The sequence below is a fragment of the Martes martes genome, assembly GCF_963455335.1.
Source record: "Martes martes genome assembly, chromosome: 8".
In the NCBI taxonomy this organism is placed as follows: domain Eukaryota; kingdom Metazoa; phylum Chordata; class Mammalia; order Carnivora; family Mustelidae; genus Martes; species Martes martes.
Window position 1 is genome coordinate 126,741,581 of NC_137895.1, and position 24,181 is coordinate 126,765,761.

Here is a 24,181-nt window from a genome sequence, read left to right on the forward strand (position 1 = left end):
GGCCGGGGGGAGGGGAAGGACTACAGATGTGAGAATCTTGTCTCCTTAAAAGGTAAAGCACATTATCTGCATGTCCAGAATGTAATGGATGGCTTTGGCTCTTCTTCCTTAGCTGTAATCTTTTTTGGAAGTGGAAGTCCACACAGTTCTGGATTCCTGCACAGTTTTGCATGGCATGAAAGTGAAAATGCGTCTTCATTCCCCTGCCCTCCCCTTGTCTCCCTCTGCCCCCGCCCCATGAATTCCTGTCCTCGTTTCAGGGGCCATCTAGAAGGATGAGTCCTTCTACCTGAAATCTCATTATACGGAAAGAATATGCTTGCGAAGACAGGAAGGAGCCGCAGAATCTTCAGGTCACCATAGACAAGAATCTTTCTGGATTCTAAATGTTTTGTGAGCTAGTCTTCCCTTCCTCTGATCTGCTCTTTAAAAATACGCTTATTCAGTCATTGATCTGCAAAAGCGGGCTATTCTCATTTTGGAGAAATAAAGAGGAAATTATGTTACTCAGGATACTACCGTATAAAGAAATCCAGTGTTCATATCTGGGTGTATTGCTTCCATTTCTCAAGTTATATGTTTAAAAAAAATCCTTAAAAAAACCCAGATTATGACTACGTGATACTCCATGGTTTGGTTCCATGGTAATTTGTTAGTGCACCTTCGTGTGACTCTAGGCTTATTTATTCTCTCTTTCAGATGTTATCTCTACAGATTTGCTCCCCGACCCACTAGTGCAGGAATTGTCCCCTCTCTAATTTTTGCAAATCAAATTAATCTGGCTTGGCTTCAGCAATTATTGAGAAATTGATTCTCGTCACTTTGGGGTCATAAATCCTAAGGACAGCATCTAGTTTCATAAAACTGGGTAAGGTTTCTGAGTCTCCGGGGACTCCGTATAATGGCCTTCTAGTTTCCATGCGCAGTGGGCTCATGGGGGTGTCTGGCAAGCATCCTAAGCTTGGGCACTGGTTTCAGCCGCTCTAGCGTGCCACACATCCATCCTGCCCGGTGGGGCCACTCCTTGTAACCGAAATCCAGGTCTCCACGATTTGAGGAACACCACGGCCATGACCACCACCACCGACCGCAAAACTAGCATCCTCCAGCTGGCCCGCCAAATCATTCACCCTCTTTTTCCTGCCCAATTAGCAACCTTCCTCTGCTCTGCAGGGTGGGAGGACCCTCCCATATTTATTTTCCACATATCCTTACCTCCTAAGCCTAATCTAGGACCAGGGTCTTCCTGGTGGCCTCGGTAGCAGAAAGGCACTGTTAACAGACCTCCCCCGGGATGACCTGAGGACACAGAGGCTTGGCAGTTGTTTCAGAGAATAGGGGTTAGGAGTAGATGTTCCATATTTTTTTTGTTGCTGACAATGATGAGGACATGATAAATTAATATCTCAAAAGAGTCATCTACCACAGAAACAGCTTGAAAGCGAGTATCTGTATAGTGGGGTACTTCTTTAAATAATGAGGAGGCATCCTTTCTGCACCAGATGCCTTCGTCATTTGTTTCTTGGGATCTGTAGGAGGTGCTTTGCGTGGTGAGAGGGGATTAGCGGAGGGGTTCCGCGTGGCTCGCAGGGCGCAGTGACATGCCTGTGGCCGGATCTAGCTGGGGAGGCAGCGGGCAGTGACTACTTGGCCTCGCTGCCTTTTCATCTTTCTGATCTGATAATGAAGTAACACACACAGGGAAGGAAAATGTGGAAACAAAAAACACAGTTGTACTTTGCTCAGCTGCTGAATTGTCTGATTTTCCTCCAGACCAAACAGTTTTCTGTTTTCACAGGTGAAAATCATGAAAAATGTCTGGGTACTCTTTTGGTGGAAAGAGGGAGGAAGGGGCTGAAATCCTACTCTTGAAGAAACAGGGTATAAACTGAGTTTATCAAGGGGAACTCATCAAAATAAATCCCGGAGAAAATGCTTTCCCCCGATGTCCAAGCTGAGGAAGGGAAATACTGATTTTTCAGAGCTAAACTTAAGACAGGAGAAACTTCTGAGAATCTCAGGTATGCACAGTTGGAAGTCGGCCTTAAAGTGGGGTTTGTGCGGATCTGTCTTTCGGGTTGTAAGGCCCAGGAGTTCTTGATTAGGGGCAAAGCTGGTGTGTGTCTGCACACTTTTGCCTGGGACACAGATACGCACTCAACAGTCCATTGTGTGTCTTTGTACTCCCATCAGGACCGTGCACTGCTTGCGCTCAAGCTTTTTATTAAAAATAGAAGCTGACTTCTCGTCTAAGTCTTGAACACCATTGTTATAAAACCAAGCATTTCGTTCTCATGTTTGTGTACTAGTGCTCACATCTACCTGTCATATTCTAGAATAGTGGATGTCCTCTGTCTCTTCCCCCGGTTGGCCGTCAGCACAAAATTGACCCTGAGGAGAGAGCGGCTTGGGTTTTGCTTCTCTGGCCATCCGTCACAGAAGTGGTGGGAAGGACCCAAGGGGCCTTGCGGAGCCCAGGGCCTGCTGCTGCTGAAATGCACCTGGCTGTGGGCCCCGGGCTTGGCTGAGAGTGGCAGGTGGGCCACCTGACGGGAGAGGATGTCAGCCTAGACAGATGTGGCCACTGGGGTGGGTTTATGTAAGGACGTGGGCAGAAGGAAGTCAGATACGCCCAGGAGAGCTCTTGTCATTCTCCCCATCGCCAGGCCCAAACCCCGCAGAGGCCTTAGAATTTGGAAACAAGGAGGGGCGCCTGGCCGGCTCAGTCAGTGCAGTCTACGACTCTTAATCGCAGGGTCGTGGGTTCAAACCGCACGTTGGACATAGATATTACTTAAATGAAAGGAAAGAAAACAACTTGGAAACAAGGGGAGGCAAAGAAGGGAGGCAAGGGACTGCACTGTGGTTTATAAAAGGGCTCTAAGCAAAGCAGACACTTCAACTTTACTTAGCGACAATTCTTAATTCTCCTGAGGCCACTGTGGAGGCCGGATGGTGGAGGAAACAGAAGTCTGGGGATGATCCCTGGTTGTTAACGTCTAATATTTTGCTCCTTGAGTCTTTCACAAGAGTACCGAACAACTAGAAAGTTCTCTTCAGTTGAAGGCAGTATTTTAATTGGGTTTGAGTCAAAAGCTTCCTAAGTACAAGAAATGGGACTAAACTGTCTGAATGTCGTGATTAAATTAACCATGTCAGTTAACGAGTACGGTTAATCCTTGAACAACGCAGGCATTGCGGGCACCGACCCCCCTCACAGCCACAAATGCATATGTAACTTTTGACTCCCCTAGAACCTAACCACTAAGAGCCCACTATTGACTGGAAGCCTTGCCGATAACATAAGCAGTTGAGTAACACATATTCTGTGTGTTATACGTGTAACATACTTTATTCTTAAGATACAGAAAGCTGGAGAAAAGAAAATGTTATTAAGGAAATCAGAAGGACAAGAAAATACACTTACAGCCCTGTACTATATTCATCAAAAAACTCCGGGTGTAAGTGGGTCTGCCTTCGGCTCAGGTCATGATCCCGGGGTCCTGGGTTCGAGCCCCGCGTCAGGCTCCTTGCTCAGCCCGGAGCCTGGTTCTTCCTCTCCCTGCTGCTCCCTGCTTGTGCCCTCTGTCTCTCTCACACACACAAATAAATAAATGAAAATCTTTAAGAAAAAAAAGTCAACTGTATTAGGATAATGAGTCACCCCAACTACGTTTGCATGTGAGAAGCGTCCTATCTCCGAATTCTCTGTGGAAATCGAGCATTAATTAGAATGATGCAAAACTTCAGTAAGGCAATGTTGAGTTTTGTTTTCAAAAGATAACAGAATTTGAAGTGAAGTGTCTAGCCCAAGTAACCAGACACCTCACGGTTCCTGACGACTAACATTACGTAAAGCTGTGTTTGCAGGCTTCGTTTTTTTGGACCTCAGCATTTCAATTTTGACTTTAAGGGGTCCGAAAAATGGGAACAGAAACCCACCATGACATGTACCTGTAGCTTGGAAACCCACCATGACATGTACCTGTAGCTTAAACTTCCCTTTTCCCTTTGGCTTTGGTCTCCAAATACAGCAACATTGCGAAGAATGAGAGTAAATTTGATCTCCTAGCACAGCATAATGCTCGTGGTGAACATTTCAGCAAATATTTGTTCACGATGATAAAACGCAAGTATGGCAGTCTTCTAAAACATTAATGCTGGCCAACTGTGTTGCATGTGCTTGAGGATGTAAGCGTAGAAACCTCGATCCTCGTGCTATAGCGAAGCTGCGTATTTCTGTCCAGCAAGTACAGGAGGGTAAATAATTTGAAAGAAATAATAAACGTAAGTCTTCTGGGTGATGTGGTTTTTTCCTCCTTTGTGTGGTGTGTATGTGGAAGTTATGAAATCTTAATCCTTTGTCCTTAGACATCCAGTTCAATGACTTTACCACTTTACTAACGACCAGCTAGTTCAACCTCTCTGGTCTTACAGACAAGAAACTAGGACTCGGGGAGGCTCTGAGTTTCCCACCTTTCGGTAGAAGCTTAACTAGAGCCAGCATCTCCAGACTCCCAGTTAAATGTCTTTAGCACTGACTGTCAGCTCTCGAATCCTCCAGACTTGGTCCCGGTTCCTTCACTCGCTAGAATTTCAGGCAGGTTGCTAATATGGTTTGTGTTCTTGGTGGTGACCAGGGCCATGAGTGGCGGGGAGGTGTAAATGAGAATCCGGTAGGTCAATCACGGTGCAGCAGGCATCGGTTCATTCGTTCTGGCTCGCTCTCCCCTCATCCTTCACTAGGAGGAGAACCTTCCTCGAGGACCAGTCTGCCCGTGTTGCAGATGAAGCCAAGGGGAGACCTGCATGAGGCCTGTTACCCCGGCATCTCTCGGTGATAGAAAGCCCTCTTTGAAGAAGGGACGGCTAGAAAGGGTGAGGGGAGTTCAGGTGGCCTGGTTTACACAAACCATTCCTTGGGGTGCAGGACCCCAGAGGAAATCCTGTTTGGGTTTGAAGGTTTGGAGGTCGCCTGGGGATTTGGGGGAAACATCTAGAAAGTTGCGAGGGAAACAGAGGGCGATGGATTGGTATCTTGGGTCCCCATGAAGCACAGAGGGAAATCCAGCCTCCCAAACCCTTGAGTCCCGTTCCTGTGGCTCATGTAGAATTTCCACCATTCACGGCTCCACATTTCTTCCCCGTGAGGGTCAGCTCTCCGCTCAGCAGCTTGGGGCAAACGCTCCAAATGTCATGCCACAGACAGTGCCTGACTGAGAAAAGGCTTCTCCTGAGCCAAAATGAGAATAGCTCCCAATGTAAAGACTTTTTTATTAGACCAAACCTGAGATTATGTGAGTATCCCACCCCCCTTTTTTGTGAATTAAAATAATCTCCTTTCTCACATAATAATGATACCATACATAGTAAAAATTTCAGTAGAGAGAACATATTTGGGTGCCCCCAACTTCACGAAATACCATCGTAATAACCCTACATCATAACCTCCCCCATAGTTTTTTTAAAGAGAGTTTCATCTGTGAAATGCATGTATTATCATGCTAATATTTTAAATGTGGCAGTGTCTTAACTGCCCAAGGCTGGGAGCTGTTAGAATGGTCTGTGTCCCGTGATAGCTTGCTTACAAGGCACAAAGTCATCTCAAAACAGTTTGAGAACAAAAATGGAATTAATTGGAAGGAATTAATGGGAAAGTCCCCCCAACGTGCTGAAATCAGGACCCGGGGTGCCCAGTGGCCCAGATAGCTGCTCTCCACCCTTTGGGTCGTAGGGATCTCTCATCTCTGTTTTCCTGAACAGATCTGCCCCTTCCTCTGTATTCTCTCTCTTTCCTGTTCCCTATCCCTATCAGCCACGACTTCCTATGACCTCACATGAAATCGCTCCTCTGTCCCAGGTCTCCATTTCTCGGGGAGAGAATATAATGGATCCTGTCGAGATCAGGTGTGGCTACTGCTTGGGCCAGTCAGCTGCGACTGGGCTGGGCATGGATGACAGCACTTACCTGCGCAAACCATTATATGCTTGAGAGTGAAAGGGGGTTTCTCCGGAGAATGATAGGACGACAGGTGCAAAAGCAGGAGTGTCCCCTGATAGGTACCGTGTATGCCCCCCGCCCCTGCCATATAGGACATGGGTCTTCAGGGGCTTATCCAAGTGGGCAGGGAGGAATGAATTCCACAGGGGAGGAGGACATCGTTTGGGGGCGGAACTCTTTCAAAGATGGCTGAGCGTCAAGTCAGATAAAAGTGAAGCTTTTTCACGTATTTGGTATCACTGAAGAGGGTAGCAGGAGGCAAAACCCTGCCTCCTAGAAAAAGACAGCTCAGTACTCTGCTGCTTTGAACCATGAATCTGTGGGCTCAGCTGAGAGAGAGACAGGGGAAAGGTCCCTTGAGAGGCCAGCAGATGTCCCACTTTCTCCTCGTGGGTGACCCCCAGGGCACAGAGACCTGAGAACACGGGTGTGTGACTTGGTTCAGTTCACCCATGTTCTCCCCCTCCCTGCCCCCCCATCCACCCTCCAGTGCCAGCAGTCCTGCCCCCAGACCCCTTCTGCAGACACCCTGCCACACCTCTTAGCTCCCCTCGTCCAGCTGTTAATGAATATGTTATCCTTGGCCCCAAAATATGCCTTCAGTGCCTTAGGAGCTCAAGAACCCCGTGCAGCACTTCTAACCCCAGGAGCCTAGCACTGTGCTGAGCGCAGAGTCCCTGTTCCAAATGCCTTTTGCCTTTTGTCATACAGCAAATCCCAGGTAGCTGACATTCATTAGTATCAGCAATTTCCATTGTCTCGTCTGCTCTATATGATGTCTGTGCAGCGAGAGCTGGCATCAGGGGAGGGGACCCTGTGAGGAGACTGCGAATCCGCAATGACAGTTTGCAGAGGGAAAGTGAATGACATAGAAAAAGAGAGGGGGAATTTATATTTGGAACTAAGTGGCTGTGTACAGAAGTTAAAAAAAAAAAAGATTAGCCATTACAACTCTATTTTTATACATATTACCACCACGGTGACCCTGAACGAGAAACAGAAATTTGATTCTGACTCTCTTCAAGGATTATTGCCTTTTGCAATGGAAAATGACAAGTCATCAAATGTTTCCTATCTGCCGTGGGCTGCAGAGATGACCAAAACGTCAGAGGCCAGGAACGTGGTCCTGTTGCTTAAAGTAATAATATCTCCTGGCTATTTTGCTAAACTGAGTGCGTCGTCTTTTTTTTTTTTTTTTTTTTTTTTTTTAAAGTCAGAATGAAGACATCTTCCCTGGATATTCTGCTGAGCGTAACAAGCAGGTAGCTTCTTCATTGAAGACCCCGTGACTTTATCTGGATCTCCGTGGGCTAGCCAGGGGATGGAAGGATTTTTCTAGTCAAGGAATATGCTCGCTGAGTGCCAAAGCCAGATCCCAGTCTTTATTACAGAAGCAGACTTAATGGAAGATAAATCTGGGAATCGACCACTTTTGGGGGCTTGCACAGAAAAATTAACTCAAGGAGACAATTTAACTGTTAATGGGTGTTCCCTCTGGCAGGTAACCTGAGCTGAGAGTTTGCTCTGAAACGCCCAGGTCGGTCCTCTTGGTGACAGCTCACACTTCAGGGAGTGCACGGATCCGTGCGCTGACCCTTTTCTGGTTTTCCTCCGTGGGAAGGCCCTGAGCCTCGTAGCCAGGAGCGGCGGTGTAGGTGATGCGATAATCCCCCTGCTAAAAGGGGTCTCCTCCTGCTCTTAGCAAGAGAGAGGGGAAAGAAGCTCATCGTTCTGCCCTCAGTAGGGTTCCCGGGTGTGTCAGGCTATGTATTTTTCAGTGTGCCTTGTTCCAGAAATCATTAAGCATTTCAAGACAGGGGCGCTTGGGTGGCTCGCTTGGTTAAGCGTCCAAATCTTGATTTCGGCTCAGGTCATCAGGGTCATGAGATCGAACCCTGCATCAGGCTCCATGGGAGCCTGCTTAAATTCTCTCTTCTCTCTCTCTCTCCCTGTCTCCCTCCTTCCTTCTCCTCCCTCCCCTCTCCTCTCTCTCTCCTTCTTCCCCTCTCAGAACTTGCCCCTCCAAATCCGCTTACTTTTGCTCTCTCTCTAAAAAAAAAAAAAAAAAAAATTCAGGACAGCCATAGTGGAGCACGGGCATAGGTTGCACACCCATGAAGCTGCTCCTGCCTTGAGAGTTAATTGGTGCTTAGTTTCAAAATGCAGTGGCCTCCTCAGGAAGGCTTAAAGGAAATGAAGGAATGCAAACAAATGGAAAATCTGGCTGCCGTGGACTGCGTGTAGCCCAGCACCAGCCCCTCAGCGCCTTTGGCATCTTAAGGAGAGAAAACTCACCTGCCTGATTCATTGCAATCAGTCTGCCTTCCAGAAGGCGCCCGGGATCCGGGAATGCCTGTCACGGTGGGCAGCGCGAGAGGGGAGAGCTGAGATAATGGGTTCCTTCGGTCTAATCCCCGACTTCTGCACTCAAGCACCCCACCCCCACTAGTCAGAGTTAACACCGTCTCAGTGCACCTTTACTTTGTCTTCTGTGTTGGTCTCGAGTAGACTGTGAACACCAGGAGGGTAAGGCCATGCCCGTTATTGCATCATTCTGGCCCCAGGACCTAGCACAACACCTGGATCATAGTGGTACTCAGTCCGTGTCTGTTGGAAGGATCAGTGGATGTACCTCACGGTTCCTACCGTACACTTCATTACTCACTGATCTGTGTTATTTTGTGCCCTTGAGTAATTGCACCAGTCAGTTCTGAAACGCTTTGACATCAAGCAACCTGTTGTCTGTTCTTCTCCGTCTCCCACACTGTTCTACCCCTGGTCCATGTTCAAGGAATGTCCTTGACTAATAGATCATGAGCATTTTACACATGAAATTTCCTGCTGTCACAGCATAGATAACTTAGGAATTCAGTTACGTGTTGTGTGTGCATAAGTTATTCTAGATGCTTTCTGCTGATTGGCGAGGTAGGTAATAACGAAAGCTAGACATCATCTGACCTACGGGATTTCTGGCTCAGAGGAAGATATCCAACTGTGATATAAATGTCTCCCTCACAATCTTAGTTTTACTGATTTTGGAAACAGTCTTGATGGAAGACTTTGAAGGACCAGTTGTGTTCAGTTTTCTGTGGTGTGAGTGCCTTATCCATATAAGTATACATAAACGTGCACAATCCCATCTGTTGTCATAACAACCATTAAAATGTGTGGGGCTGAAGGAATTCATTTGCCATCATTCTTTCCTATGATGTGGCTTGTCTGCAACTGCTTGTTCAAGCTGGAATTTGTACTGTAGATGCTCAGTGATAAAAATCTTATTGGAATACTCCCGGACAACATGGGTTGGTTGGTTGGTTGGTTGGTTGGTTGGTTTTTTCCCAGTAACTTCCACAACTGATACTTTGCCCACTGGATCTTTGGTTTCCTGTGTCCAGTCCTTCTAACGAATTTTTCCCCTGCCATATTGTTTGCCCAGCTCCGCAGACCTTGACGGCCTTGAAAATATTTTCGGCATAATTCAGAGTCATTTATTTTTCTATTTTCTTCCACATGCCTTTTGCAGACAAGAAGTCCCAAGCTGTCTCATAGTCCCCAACCTCCCAATTTGGCCGACCCGGTCGAGCATCTATCAGAGACGTCTGGTGATTCTTTGGAAGCCATGTCTGAGGGAGAAGCTCCAAGTCCCTTCTCCAGAGGTAGCCGGACTCGAGCGAGCCTTCCAGTGGTGAGGTCAACCAACCAGACAAAAGAAAGATCTCTGGGTAAGCTCAGAGGGTAGTTTTTGATGCCTGTTTTTACTGCACATGTGTCTTTTTATACTTCTGAACCCATACCCCAGCGTCCAAATGTTCATTAGATCTTGTTTGTGAGAACACAAGTCCTGAGAAACTTGACCGAATGAACATCGAGCTGAAGAAACGGTAAGTCCGAACTGTCTTTGGGGCTGGGCCACGCGCCTGTTCGTGAAAACCATAAACACAGGGCTCTTCCCACCACCCACGGAAGGACAGAGGTCTTGGTGTGCAATTTGCTACAGCTTTTCCTTTCAACAAGCTTTTAAAGAAAGCGGAAGGATTCTGTTGTTCTGTTGTTACCACTTACCATTTGCTTTTTTTTTTTTTTTTTTATGTTGGAAATTCGGTTTCTGTGTCGCTTTGCTTTTTTAAAAAAAAAAAATGTTTGGGCCCTTTAACAAAATGTACAGACAATAAGGATTTAGACCTCTCTGCTGATTTCATAAGCTCAACCTGCTGTTTCAAGGTTCCAGACCAGTACTTGTTTTTGTAGATAGATGGGATCACGGGGTAGGAGGGAACAGGAACAGGATCAACCCACAAAAGGCTTCGGGGTCTGGCCCCAGCACAAGACAGTGCAAAGACGCCACATGAAGCCAAGCAAATGTCTTGCTTGAAGAGGAAAAGAGCAGTGAACGCTTTGGGGCAAGAAGGTTGATTTTGTTCCCTCGGTTGCAGATAACAAGAAGACTGGTTGCAAACTTTCTCCTAGCTGGCCTTAAGGAAAGGAAAAAAACAAAACAAAAAACAACCACCAAAAAAAACCCCCAAACTATTATTATTTGTATTATCGGTGTGACAGTTTAACATTAAGTTTTATATAGATCCTTTTAGGTTAATAATCCAGGGTCCTCATTTTACAAATGAGAGAAGAAAACCACAGAGAAATCTGCTTTTCTTTTCCTTTCTTGTTTTTGGGGTTTGGGGGGGTTGTTTTTGTTTTTATTTTGGGGGGTCACAGAGTTCGATGGCAGAAGGGGCCTTCAGTTTCTCTTTGTCTCCTGCCCAACTGAAGGAGTGGGACACGCAGGGGTGTGATACACCCGAGGAACATCCTGGCGCAGGACAGGGTCAAGAGGACACAGGCTTCCACACCAGCCCCAGGTTGGGGCGTGCATCCGGGTTCCAGAGCTCTGTGCTCTCTTTGCCTCACTCAGCTTGCGGGAGCAGGACAGGAGCCAATCCGGGAGCAAAGGAATGTGTCCTTTGTGCTTTGCAGGACATGAGGGAGCTTCGGGTCCCTGGAAAGATAGCCTGTGCGTTGCAAAATAAAATGAAGATAAGAATAAATGCCCGGGTGCCTCCCATACCTGAGTTACCTGGGGAATGCCGAGACTGAGAGAATGGCTCTTTTGTCCTGCCCAGCAGGAGTTTCCTCCAGCAGCCAAATGCGGCGGGCAGCCCAGGTAGATCCTGGCAGCGTTCTGGAAGCAGCCTGAGGCACAGAGGCTGCGGGAGCCGGTGGCAGCCTTGACCTCGGAATTGCTGAGAGTGGCTGGTGTTTTCGCACCAAGCGGCTGCATGCGCTTCTGCAAAGCTCTCGAGTTTTACTGAGCACAGCCAGGTGTGCGAGTTCTGGCGAGCTCAGGGTCACTGCAGATTTAAAAACGTATCCGAGGTGCTTATTCTTCTAGCTCCACGACGCACTTTTTGGCCTGTGATTTTTGCATCTCTTGGGTAGAAAGGAAGGAAGGCGGTGAGCAGAGAAGGGGGGGAATGAGACGTTTGTCCCCAGGCCAGAGGATCCATGGTTGGAGAAAGGAGGCTGGGGCGGGACCAGTGGGGTTGGTGTTGCCCTTGACCGCCTCTTTGTGGCCAATTTGGGAACGTCCTCCTAGCTGCACCTGGCCTTGTGGCGTAATTCAGTTGAGCCGGGATGGGAAATAAACAGGAAAGTGTGAGCCAGGGAGAGTCTAAACACAGTCTCCCTGCCAGGGGCATTGCTCTGCTTTGTGTTCCGGAAAATCCTGAGTGTGCGTGTGTTTATTTAATACGCACAGGCAGGCCCTGGGGAAGGGCAGGCTCCCCAGAGAGCCCAGAACCTGGAACGGTGGGTGTCCCCCAGCAGATGATGGCCGAGGAACACAGCTGTAAGTCTGCCTGCCCCAGAGGCCACAGATGGGGGGACTGAGCCGCGACCTCCGGCAGACCCATTGTCACTACCATTTGGAAGCCCCGCATAACGTTTGGGATCTGGACACTGTCACTTTATAGTCCTCTGCAGCATTTTAAGATCTGCCCCGAAGCTCTGTTGATCCTGTCTTTACTTAAAACTCTCATAGTTTGTTCATGATGGATTTTTGGCATTAATTTTGCGTTTTAAAAATCTCACCTGAAAGTACTGTTTGGTTTGATGACTCACTTTTGGGAGGCCCTTTTGGTTTTGCCCCTGAGAGGGGGCTCCACTCTTCCTCATGCCAGTGGCTGTCCCCTGTGTCACCCCAGGAGCAGCACACGCGTCCGTAGGGTCTGCGGCCTCAGAGGCCGGAGTGAGGCTGAGCTTCTGCACGGGCACGAGGAGCCTCGGGAGACGAGGACTCCCCCAACTCGGGCAGCACCGGGAGGAGGCCTGGACACCGGGAGAGTGGGGCCAGGACCGCCCAGCATCCTGAAACCACTCTCACTCCCTGGCGGGGAGGAAACCTGCTCTCACTTCAGGCAGCCTGTGTCTGGAGATAAACCTGCCTGCTTAATCATGTTTCCACCTGACTAATTCCTCCTTTCTATTACTTTAGCATATTTAGGGGGTGTGAGGAGCCCGGGAAGGCTGGGCATGGTGCGTGACGCATGTCGCAGAGGCTTTCAGAAGACGTGGAGGAGAGAGACGGCTATGGGGGTGGGGGACACAAGGCGTTCATTGTTCAGCACAGAGAAGTTAGACATCATTGGTGTCTGTGTTACACTGTCCCTGCATGCAGGATGTGAGCTGCCCGTCCGGGAGGGGACTCTGGGACCGCAGGTTTGGCCAAATGACAGCAAAACCCACAAGTCCTTTCCTAAGCCCAGGGCAAAGTTAGCCACTCTTGGGGGAGATTTATGAAGCAGAAAAGCAAAGAGAGAAATGCGCTCGGGGTCTCTGACTCCTCACATAGCCAGGTCCCAGCGATGTGCCACTCGGTATGCCCACTCCTGCCGCGGCAGCTTCCCCGCCCATGCGACCCATCCAGAGCCCGGAAGAAATCTTTCTTGGTGGAACCAATACTGCTTGTCTTTCCCTCTCGTTTCAGAAAAGAGAAAGCGAGAGGAAGTCTGCAAAATAAAGTCAAAACCGCTTTGCAGTAGAGTTTGGTTTTAGAAATCGTTTCCATGGGGGGAAAAAAAATGTCCCGCTGATATTAGGTCTGGGTCTTAATGATGGAGTCGTTTGCTTTTCATCATGGCCATCTTCGAAATGCCTGTCTGGAACACGACCAGGAGCAGGGGCTGGGGTCTGGCTGCTCCACAGTTGGCTTTGGGGAAAGGGTAGCCACAAGACGTTCCCACCCTTCTGTGTGCCCTCAGGAATTTGAAAATAAAACTCCTGTGAAAACAAGAACAGCAGTAGCAACGTCCTCCTAGCTGCCGCCAGATGCCTTTGTTGACCGGATTCTCAACGCTTAACTTTAGGAAAGAGACCTCCCATACCAGCCCGGCAGCCAGAGGTGGTACCATTTCTGTAACGGATTGCCTCCGAAAGGCTCAGCCCCCACAAACGAGAATGATTTTAAATGGCTCGGGAGGATTTTAGGCTAATTGAGGGAGAATTTTCTCGGTGCCTGTGAATTACCGAGCATCTCCCTGTCTGTTCTTTTATTCCGGAATGGTAACAGTGAGGGTGATCATTCTCTGAGAATGATTTGAGGGGAGGGAGGGAAAGTTCATGCTTGCTAGGATCTCCCCTTCTGTGCACAAGACTGAGGAGGACGTTCCGGCAAAGGATTGAGGAAACCACCCCCATCTACAAAGTGGAAAAGGCAGGAAGGGTTGGGGCGGAGACGCTGAGACTTGCATTTGGGAACTCGATGATTTGAGCGGGAAGGCCTAGCCCTTGGACAGTTAAAAGAGAAATAAATTTCCGACAAATGAAAAGAGACATTGCTCTATAGAATAAGTGCGACGTTTATGAAACGTGTTTTCCTAAGCACCAGGAGTGATTGAAATGTCATATAAAAACAAAAATTTACAGAAGAGAGTTTTGTAGCAGGTCAGGAGGTTTGGGGCACATTCCTGATCTTTTTAGGGTGCGACCCCAGAAGAGTATTGTCTCTAGCATGGAACTAAGTCTGGGGCTGGAATGCAGAGTCGTTCTAGAATATCAAATACCCCGGGTTCCAAAAGTAGGGACCAAGGCATTTGCGGAGGCTTTTGGATTTGTCATTTGTCATTGTCCCAGGGTGTAGTCACGGAAGCTAGCGTTGAGAGTCAAAGTGCAAGGCACCCATTTTTCTGGTGCGGGGGGCACAAATGGGGCCCGAGTCTCTGACCCTAGGAGTAGCTTCCTGCTCAGGAGAGCAAGGCTTTGGAGTCGCAGGGGTGGGGGAGGGGGGGGAGGGTGGCGGCTGGGCAGGAAGCTTCCCCCTTGTCAAACTGGTTCTTCGGTGTCCCAGTTCCGTGGTGAAAAGTCAGCCCAACGATCCTGCAAGCCATTTAGTAAATCCGTTTTTGCTTAAACTAGCCTGAGTCGGTTCAGGCCCTGCAGCGGAAGCCCGCCTGATCCAGAGGAACTGATTTCCTATATTTGTTGAAAATATAGTTCCACCTGTTCTGTGTGTTTCAAGAAAATAAACACCGGTGGGTACAAACCCATGACTTCTGGAGACTTGGCAGTGAACTGGAGAAGGACCTGGAAATCCGGTTTTTTGACTGTGTTTCTTAGAACTTTAGCGTTCTGCGGAGTTTTCTCACAAAATGCTGCACTTTTCTATAAGATTTTATTTGAAAATGGGCTCTGCTAAACTCACACCCGCATCGTAAAAGCATTAAATAGACCAGGGGGCCTGGGGGGAGGGGGAAAAGGAAGGAAGGATGAAGAAATTTCCTCTATACAACAGAAGCCCTTGAGTACCTTAATTTGGCCAGAGTGAGTCCAAAGGATTGTCTCTTAGTTTGTTTGCACTCCAGGTAATGAAGGTCTCAAAGGTAGCTTTTCGTAAACCGATCAGTCTTTAAGCTAAGGGGGGAGAAACGGGTTTGGCGCTGGGAATTAGCCACTGAAAGGACTGTTCTAGAAATCCTCTGGTATAGTGAAGCATGGTTTTGCGATGCAAGTAACCACTCTGAATTTTCCTTTATAAGCTTGGGTTTTCATATATGAGGTTTTCTGAAAGAAGGGAGTACACTTATCCAAGTTTACCCTCTTGGCTCTCATTTCACCCATGAGAAAGAATGTTCCTGTAAAAGATCACTGTGTAGATTCTGGTTTGTTTGTGCTTATTTTATTTATTTATTTTCAAGATTTTATTTATTTATTTGACAGAGAGAGAGCGAGAGAGCACAAGAAGGGGGAGGGACGGGGAGAGGGAGAAACAGGCTCCCTGCTGAGCAGGGGGACCCCCCACCCCCCCGCATGACCTAAGCCAAAGGCAGACGCTTAATCGACTGAGACACCCAGGGGCCCCTTTATTTTATTTTTGTAAAAAGAGTTTTGAAATTTATTTATTTGAGAGAGAGCACACATAAGCATGGGGGAAGGGCAGAGGGAGAAGCAGAGGCCCCGTAGAGCAAGGAGCCCGACACAGGATTCGATCCCAGGACCCCAAGATCATGACCTGAGCCAAAGTCAGACGCTTAACCAACTGAGCCACCCAGGTGTCTCTTGTGCTTATTTTAAAGAATAAAATTCATCAGATATCTGATATCTTTCAGAATCTCTAGCTATTAACTGCTTGGTTGAAACCCTATAATAGATTTCTCAGATTTCAAAGAAAGCATTTTAGTAGGATACCTGAGGAGATGTAGGCCTTTATCTCCTCAATATCTTGAGGGTACTTTGCAGACAGGATGCAGGTAAAATCCAAAATTGAAAAACCTTTGGTACCAAGAAAAACATCAACAGAGGTGAACATAAGATGGGATTGTTTCTCAGGGTCAGAGTTCTGCGCCACCCACCCCTCTACCGCCTGCCACCCCCCCACACCCCCACACCCCTGCCTGGGCCACTGCCACCATGACTCTACAGGGTCTGTGGTTGGTTAGGTGGTGACGATGAGGCGTCCCGAGGAAGACTCGGGATCTGCTGTTTCCGTACCCCCTATACAGCTGGGGTGTTGCTAAACCTGGGTTTTTGTAGGTCACCTAATTGTAAAGTTAACATAAAATATTTCGATACTGAAGATAGAGCTATGCAGTTTGATAACTCGAAAGGTGCCTTAAATTTCCAAAGCAATTTTAGGAGCTCAACCCGCCAGTAAGTAGGTGTGAAATCTCTCCTCCTCTCTGTCTCAGCTGTGATACCCCAGCCCAACCCAGACACCTAGATGATGTTTTTGCTTTCTTTTCCAATGTAAAAAATAACTCTTATTCAAAAAAGAACCCTTTGTCAAGTTTCATAAGGCAACAGGAGAAAGTAAGGCAAGCTTTATCTGTTATTTATACCTCTCTACATCCAAAATAGATTTGATTTGGCTCATTCAAAGACAATGAAAGTATATAAGAACCATTAAAACAAGAATTAACACAAGTAGCAGTTGGGCACAATATGTGTGCCAGATAAATTAAGATGGGGATAATTGCCATAATTGCAGCCAAGACAAAAAAAGAAGATAAAAGGGGAAATGTAATGAGTCAAATGGATTCCATTATTGAAGAAGAGGTTTATACCAGCTCATGAGAAGGAAGCGTCTAAGGCGTTACCATCCAGGAACTCCTGCATCTTAATGTTACTGACAACATATTATGTAATAGACAGTTGTATTTAATAACAGTTGTTTTATGAAAAGATTTTTCTTTTTTTTTTTTAAGATTTTATTTATTTGTCAGAGAGAGAGAGAGAGCAAATGCAGGCAGAGAGAGAGGGGGAAGCAGGCTTCCCACTGAGCAAGGAGCCGGATGTGGGACTCGATCCCAGGACTCTGGGATCATGACCTGAGCTGAAGGCAGTGGCTTAACCGGCTGAGCCACCCAGGCGTTCCACGAAAAGATTTTTCATATGGCGACACCTTTACGTAAAAATTCAAAATCCCAGGACCCAGTATGAAACCATGTTGTTAGAAGACACATTTTCTTGGACTCTGTAGGTTTCTGGTGATCTAGTGTGATACACAGGGAGAGTTGATACAGTCTTTTTTTTTTTTTTTTTTAGATTTTATTTATTTATTTGACAGACAGAGATCACAAATAGGCAGAGAGAGAGAGAGGAAAGCAGGCCCCTTGCTGAGCAGAGAGCCCGATGCGGGGCTTGATCCCAGGACCCTGAGATCATGACCTGAGCCAAAGGCAGAGGCTTCGAACCACCGAGCCACCCAGGTGCCCCTGATACAGTCTTGATAGTTGACCTGGTTCTTAGGTGATTGGCTGTTGACTACTCGTTATCTTGTCAGGATGGGTAACTGCAGCCGGAGAGGAAAATTTGAGGGGCACGTCATTGTTGAAGGCTTGAATGACAAATGAGACTTAGAGAAGGAATCTCTCCCATCACTCCCATGGAGACGAAATTCCAGGTTTTTAATGTGTCCTAATAATACAAGCTGTTACTCCGTACTCTCTCCAGGAATGTGTTTGGGAGTATCTGGATTCAGATGATGTATTCTGATGTGCTTTGCTATGGTTTGGTTGGAATAAGAGATGAGATGTTCAGAGATCTTGCCTGAACGATGTTTGGGGGGAGAGATTCAGTTAATCCGTCTCTTTTGTTTTCCTTTGCCATGAACTCGATGGAAAAGTCTGTTGACTCTGTCTTGCTATTTTTTTGGTAAATGCAAGATTCATTGCACACTTGAAGGGTTCTTGCCAAGTTCATTGTTCTTTAAAAGCTGCTTTTAAAATATAACCCTTTACATTCTTCTAATTCTATAAGAATTCCCACACATTTTTTTTGCACCAGCCTTTAAAGAATATTCTATGAAATATGAAAACAATATTAAGATGCAAGCCAGCTTTCTGTCATAGACCCAAGTAAGTAGACCTCCATGCTTGGTGCTGTCATTCTCTCAGTGGCCTCTAGAGGGCTGCCCACCGACATCTGGAAGCAGATTTTTGGCAGCTTCTATTTCAGGTAGAGTATAAGAACATAGGAAGGTACCTGTTCTGCATGGCTACAGGGTAGACATATGTCTCCTTGGGCGAAGGAACTGGTGAATTCCCATCCAGATTTCTCGAGTTAGCTCTGGGATGTGGGAATTGCAGCTAAACATCTGGAGGTGATGTTCTGTGTGGACCCCCAGGACTCACTCTCCATCCAGAAGTTGCTTTGGAGAATGACAGCCAGCCCAGCAAGCCCTGAGGCACCGCTATGATGACCTCTAGCTTCTCGTTGGTCTGAACCGTTTTCCCAGGGGCTGTTGTTGGCCAAATCGTTCCCCTCCCTTCCCCCTCCGTATAAGAAGAGGAGGTAAGCGCACAGACATAGAGGACGACCGTGCAAAGGCACAGGAAGAAGGCGCCATCTGTGAATCAAGGAGAGAAGTCTCAGAGGGTAACAGCTCTGGCAAGACCTTGATCTCAGACTTCAGCCTCCAGAACTGTGAGAAAATAAACTTGTGTGGTGAAGCCTCCCAGTCTGCGGGACTTTGTGATGACCACCTAGCAGCTCATACAGGGGCTGAGGACACCCTTCTCCTTCCTACTTTTTTTCTCCTTTGAGGGGACGGTCAGCCTTATGGCAGTTGCCGCAAACTTAAGTGTTTCTTCAAGACAAGACAATAAGGTTTGTTAGGTTTCCTGTTTAGTTTAGTTAGTTTTTTTTTTTTTTTTTTTTTAGCTTCTTCAACCTTTGCACAGTGCATTGACTTGGTTTCCTAGCATCGTAAGGAAAAATTGAAAAACCTTTGGTACCGATTCAACTTCTGTTACTACTTTTCTGTTTGGAGTCTCCCGAACCCCATCCTCCAGTTTAGGAAATGAAAGTCGTTTGACATCCAACTGATTTAACTATATCCCATCAAGAAAAGCTCCTGAGTTTGAGTTCTCGAAAATTTGGTGAATGTCATTAAAAATGGTGTTCCCACCAACTTTTCACTGTCAGAATTTTTCTAAGGTGTTAATTGGCTTTCAGCATCTCTGGCTCCATGTCTCCCGGTAACATTAACTCTCAACATGATGGAAATAAATCTTTCCTTTTCTTCCCCGCCACAAGTTTTGCTCACTTCCCATGTTTTTTTCCCTCCATTTATGCATTTATTAAGAATCTGTTCCGTTTGTGGCACTGTTAAAGGTGCCATGGTGAGTTATTTAGAAAATACGTGAAATCTGGTTCTTGTATTTGAGGGAAATTCAGTATAACTAAAGACACATGGTAACCTTGTAAGGGCTTTAAAATCTGCATTAATCAAAGTGCGCACATGAAACTGTGCACACGCCGGCCATGTTGCCTCCCGGCAGTCCCAGCCGTCCAGTCTCTCTCCTCAGGGACTATGTCCATGCTCCTCTCTCTGCCTGGATCCAGTTCCTCAGTCCTGGAACCCCCATATCATGACCCCTCCCCACTCCGCTCAGACCCCTGCTCAGAGAGCCCTCCCCTAAGTAAGATAGCACCCCTCTGCCCTCCGATCTCTATCCGCGTATCCTGCTGCATTCTTTCTCATGACACTTCTCACTTAGGACAGTGGTTCTCAAACATGAGCAGCGACCTTGTGAAAGCACACATTTCTGGCTCTCCTTCTTGGGTTTCTGATTCAGTGGCTCTAGCGCGGGATCCCCAGATTTGCAGCCCTAAATAAGTCCCCAGGGGCTACTGCTGCTGCTGTCGATCACTGAATGAGGGTCATGGGATGCCCGAGGAGAAGTGGAAAGCATTTTCACAGCATCGTGCCACATGAGAGCATTATTTTTTTTAAGTAGGCTCCATGCCCAGCATGGAGCCCAACATGGGGCTTGAACTCACGACCCTGAGATCAAGACCTGAGCTGAGATCAAGAGTTGGCCGCTTAACCAGCTTGAGCCACCCAGGTACCCATATGAGCCACCCAGGTACCCCATACCCCATTTTAATCAGTCCTCAATAAAGGATGGAAAGTAGTTATTATATTTTGTTGGGAAAATACAGAGGCTTGATATGTCTGGCCTGGATAACGTCCTTAAACTAGAATATTTAATCCCAGCACACATCACTAGCAGGGCCCTCACAGGAGGTCTGGGAATATGTGTCCTTCCTACCATGAGCTGGAGAACATCTGTTCACTAGGTCTGCTTCACCTTCTACTCTGTGCCATTCCTATTTTTGATCCCTATTTGATCCCTGGACCACCTTTATCTACCCTCTCGCCCCCCCACCACAACTTGACATGCTTAGGTAGACTCAAAAATGAAAGGACGGCTGACGTCTTCATATGACTTCACGCCCGTTTGTATGCCCGTCCCATTTCTGGAATTCAGGGTTTTCCCTCGCCCTTGTCCTGTCCTTGTCTGACCCAGGGGAACTCAGCCATGGTCAGTTGGCCCCCCGGATGTTGATATTGTTCCTGGTATTGACAAGGCAGAAGCAAATGAATGAGGCCAATGCAGCTGAAGATTTTCCTGGGGAAGTGAGTTCCTTTGAACAGATGCTTTATGCCTTGGTTCAGCAGTTGGGTCGGTGTTGCGTGATTCTGGAGTCACGTGCTGTCCTGTGCTTCCATTTGCCTTCCTAAGAACGGACGAGTAATGGAAGAGCCTTTTGTAAAAGCGTTCAGTGTAACGAATACGTGCTAAGTACCTACAGGGCTCCCGTGCTATGTTAGGTAGGAGGAAAGAAAATCATTCTTTTAACAAATCCTTACGGAGTTCCTACTAAGGCAGTCTTGGGCGCAGTCAGCGAAACAGTCATAAGCCTCTGATCTTCTGGAGCTTCTGTTCTGTTGGGGGAGGCAGATGGTAAGCAATTAAAATTTGTAGTAGATGGTATAAATGCCACGGAGAAAAATAAAATGGGAGCATGGGTACAGGGAGCACCGAAGAGGTCAAGGTGTGAGGCTGCCCTTTAAAGGATGGACGGGGAGGCGAACACTGAGCAAATGGCCTTTGAGCCATGACCTGGAGTGTGTGAGGATGTCAGCCTCGCAGACGTCTGGGGGAGGAGAGTTCCAGGCTCTGAGCGAGAGCATGTCTGGAGCCTTCACAAAACAGCAGGGAGACCACTGTGGTTGGAGTTGCAGAGTAACAGAGGAATAGGGAATGAGGTCAGAAAGGCAGTGGGGACCGGATGACGTGGGCCTTTTACAACAGTCAAGATTGGGCCATGCTGGCCACATCGGAATGGAAACGGCCATATTGCAGAATTAGGAGCAGTGACCTCACTTCAGTTTGAAAGATTGGATTCTGGCTCTTGGGTTTGGAACAATTAAAGGGGGCACGGGCAGAGTTGGGAGACCAGTTAGAAGTCTTGCAACAGTCTAGGGAGATGAAGTGGTGAGAAGAATTGGGATTCTGCAGGTGTTGGAAATTAGAATGAGATGGCTTCCTGCCATCCAAGAGTTTGCGTTTAATAGAGGTGGCATACAGATGAGAAACCATGAATGCACATGCCATTAGAGTAGCTACAGCGTGATTGGCATCGACCTTGTGCCAACCAGCACTTACTCGAGGCCAGGCCATGTCTAATCCACTGAGCAGCAAAGCCAGGACTTGAACCCTGCTGGCCGTCTCCAGCGCCTACACACTTAACTATGACACTGGACTGAAAAGGCATAGAAGGGTATGCTATTAGGTATTTGGTAATGTGGGAGGTTTTTAATGAAAAGTAGCCTTTGAAATGGACTTTGAGTGATAAATAAAAATTGGGCTCTTTGAAGAAAAAAAAAAGGACGGCTCTAGTATGAGGACAGTAACCAGAGGAATAGATACCCCGCCTTGAACACGCTTCCTCCTCTAAAAGCTAAGCTGGAGCCCCTGTAGTGGCTTCTGTCTGCCCTAGTTAGCACTGTCCTGTGCTATTCAAGGCTGTAGCTGTGGCGTTGTCCCCCTCAGAAAAGGACACTGAGTGTCACAAAAGTGGCTGATGTAGTAAATAGGGCCACCTCCTCGGACTCCGTTACTTACCTGATATTCGACTTTGGGCAGGTTACTCCATCTCGGAGCCCCTTCCGTAAATACCTCCCTGTAGAATAGTTGCAAAGAACAATGGAGACCATACAGGTCTGAACGTGGCGCCGGCACATAGAAAATACCCTGTTAACTAGCCTGTGTTCATAATGGCGAGGTGAGTAATAAATCAAAATGTCAATCACATCTTTTGTTTTCTCAGGTAGAACATTATGGATTTCATTTAGAAATCCTTACGTCAAAACCATGTTGAGATACCACCTTACACCAGTTAGAATGGCCAAAATTCGCAAGACAGGAAACAACGTGTGTTGGAGAGGATGTGGAGAAAGGGGAACCCTCTTACACTGTTGGTGGGAATGCAAGTTGGTGCAGCCACTTTGGAAAACATTGTGGAGATTCCTTAAGAAATTAAAAATAGAGCTTCCCTATGACCCTGTAATTGCACTACTGGGTATTTACCCCAAAAATAAAGATCTAGGGAAAAGAAGGACCATCTGTACCCCAATGTTCATAGCAGCAATGGCCACAGTTGCCAAACTGTGGAAAGAACCAAGATGCCCTTCAATGGATGAATGGATAAAGAAGATGTGGTCCATATATACAATGGAGTATGATGCTTCCATCAGAAAGGATGAATACCCAACTTTTGTATCAACGTGGACAGGACTGGAGTCCTGCAGAGTGAAATAAGTCAAGCAGAGAAAGTCATTTATCATATGGTTTCACTTACATGTGGAACATAAGGAATAACATGGAGGACATTAGGAGAAGGAAGGGAAAAATGAAGGGGAGGGGAATCGGAGGGGGAGACGAACCATGAGAGACGTGGACTTCTAGAAACAAACTGAGGGTTTTGGAGGGGAGAGGAGTGGGAGGTTGGATGAGCCTGCTGGTGGGTATTATGGAGGGCACGTATTGCATGGAGCACTGGGTATTATATGTAAACAGTGAATCTTGGAAAACTACATCAAAAACTAATGACATACTATATGGTGACTAACATAACATGATAATAGTAAAAAAAAAAAAAGAAATCCTTATATCAAAATGGTGAAAAGCAAAACATTTCCTGTCGGAGATTTATTAGCTTCTAACTTTATTTACCCACAAAGTTAATGAAAGGGATCACCTCAGCTTTCCCCTAGTCCAAAATAAATGCCCCCCATTGCCCTTTCACAGTATATTTCCCTCACTCGGTCATGAACTGTTTTACAGTAATGACAGTTTAGGCTGGCTGATTTCCGACAGTCTCCATTTGCAGCAATCACGTGGCTTTTTCTTTTCTCTTTTCAGCTTTATTAAGGCATAGTTGAAAAATGAAATTGTAAATTATTTACTGTGTGTATCATGATGATTTGATCATACAGATCGTGAAAGAATTCCTTTCTCCCAACTAGGTAATTAATATATCTTTCACGTCACTTATTTATCTTTTCATCTGTGTGTGTGAGAATATTTAAGTTCTACCCTCTTAGCTAATTTCAGTTACACAACATGCTTTTTTTTTTTTTTAAGATTTTATGTATTTATTAGACAGAGAGAGACAGAGAACACAAGCAGGGTGAGTGAGAGAGGGAGAAGCAGGTCTCCTGCTGAGCAGGGAGCCTGATGTGGGGCTTGATCCCAGGACCCCTGGGATCATGACATGAGCCGAAGGCAAAAGCTTAACCACTGAGCCCCCCCAGGAGCCCCTCACAACACACTGTTAGCTGTGGTCGCCATGTTATACATTGGATCTTCAGGTCTTATATATTTTGTAACTGAAAATTCATACTTTTTGCCAATCCTTCGCTATTTTCCCCACCCCTGGAAACAATTTTCTACTCTGTTTTTATGAATTTGGTTTTTTTTTTTAATTATGTTTTAAGATTCCACATATAAGGGTTACCATGTAGTGTTTTGTCTTTCTCTGTTTGGCTTATTTCAGTTAGCATAATGTCTTCAAGATCTATCCATGCTATTGCAAATGACAGAATTTCCTCCTTTTTTAAGGCAGAGGAACGTCCCATGAGTCACGTGACTTTAAATTGCACTGTAGTCTATATTGTTTCTGGAATTCCCCTGCAGGCAACCACCCCCATCTGTGATGTTCCCTCCCTATTTCATTGTTAGACATTAGTCTCTTAAACTCTAATCTCCCCCTCCAAGTCCATTACTTATCTGGGATCTATCTCTTTCGAATCCTCTGTTCCTCAGCTCTAAGGGTGTGACCCAGGCATCCCAGCAGGAAGAGAGCTGATGAGCTGATGTGAGGTTGAATGTGGGTAGT

At 46.7% G+C, this 24,181-nt stretch overlaps 1 protein-coding gene across 3 annotated transcripts in view; it reads left to right on the forward strand.

Moving 5' to 3' along the window:
- Positions 1-24,181, forward strand: part of KIAA1217 — a 288,781-nt gene that overhangs the window by 139,903 nt on the left and 124,697 nt on the right. For all 3 annotated transcript variants that reach the window (XM_080810111.1, XM_080810112.1, XM_080810113.1), the window contains exon 3: positions 9,525-9,723. In XM_080810111.1, the coding sequence (XP_080666237.1) occupies positions 9,525-9,723 (199 nt within the window). The remainder of the gene's footprint in view (positions 1-9,524; positions 9,724-24,181) is intronic.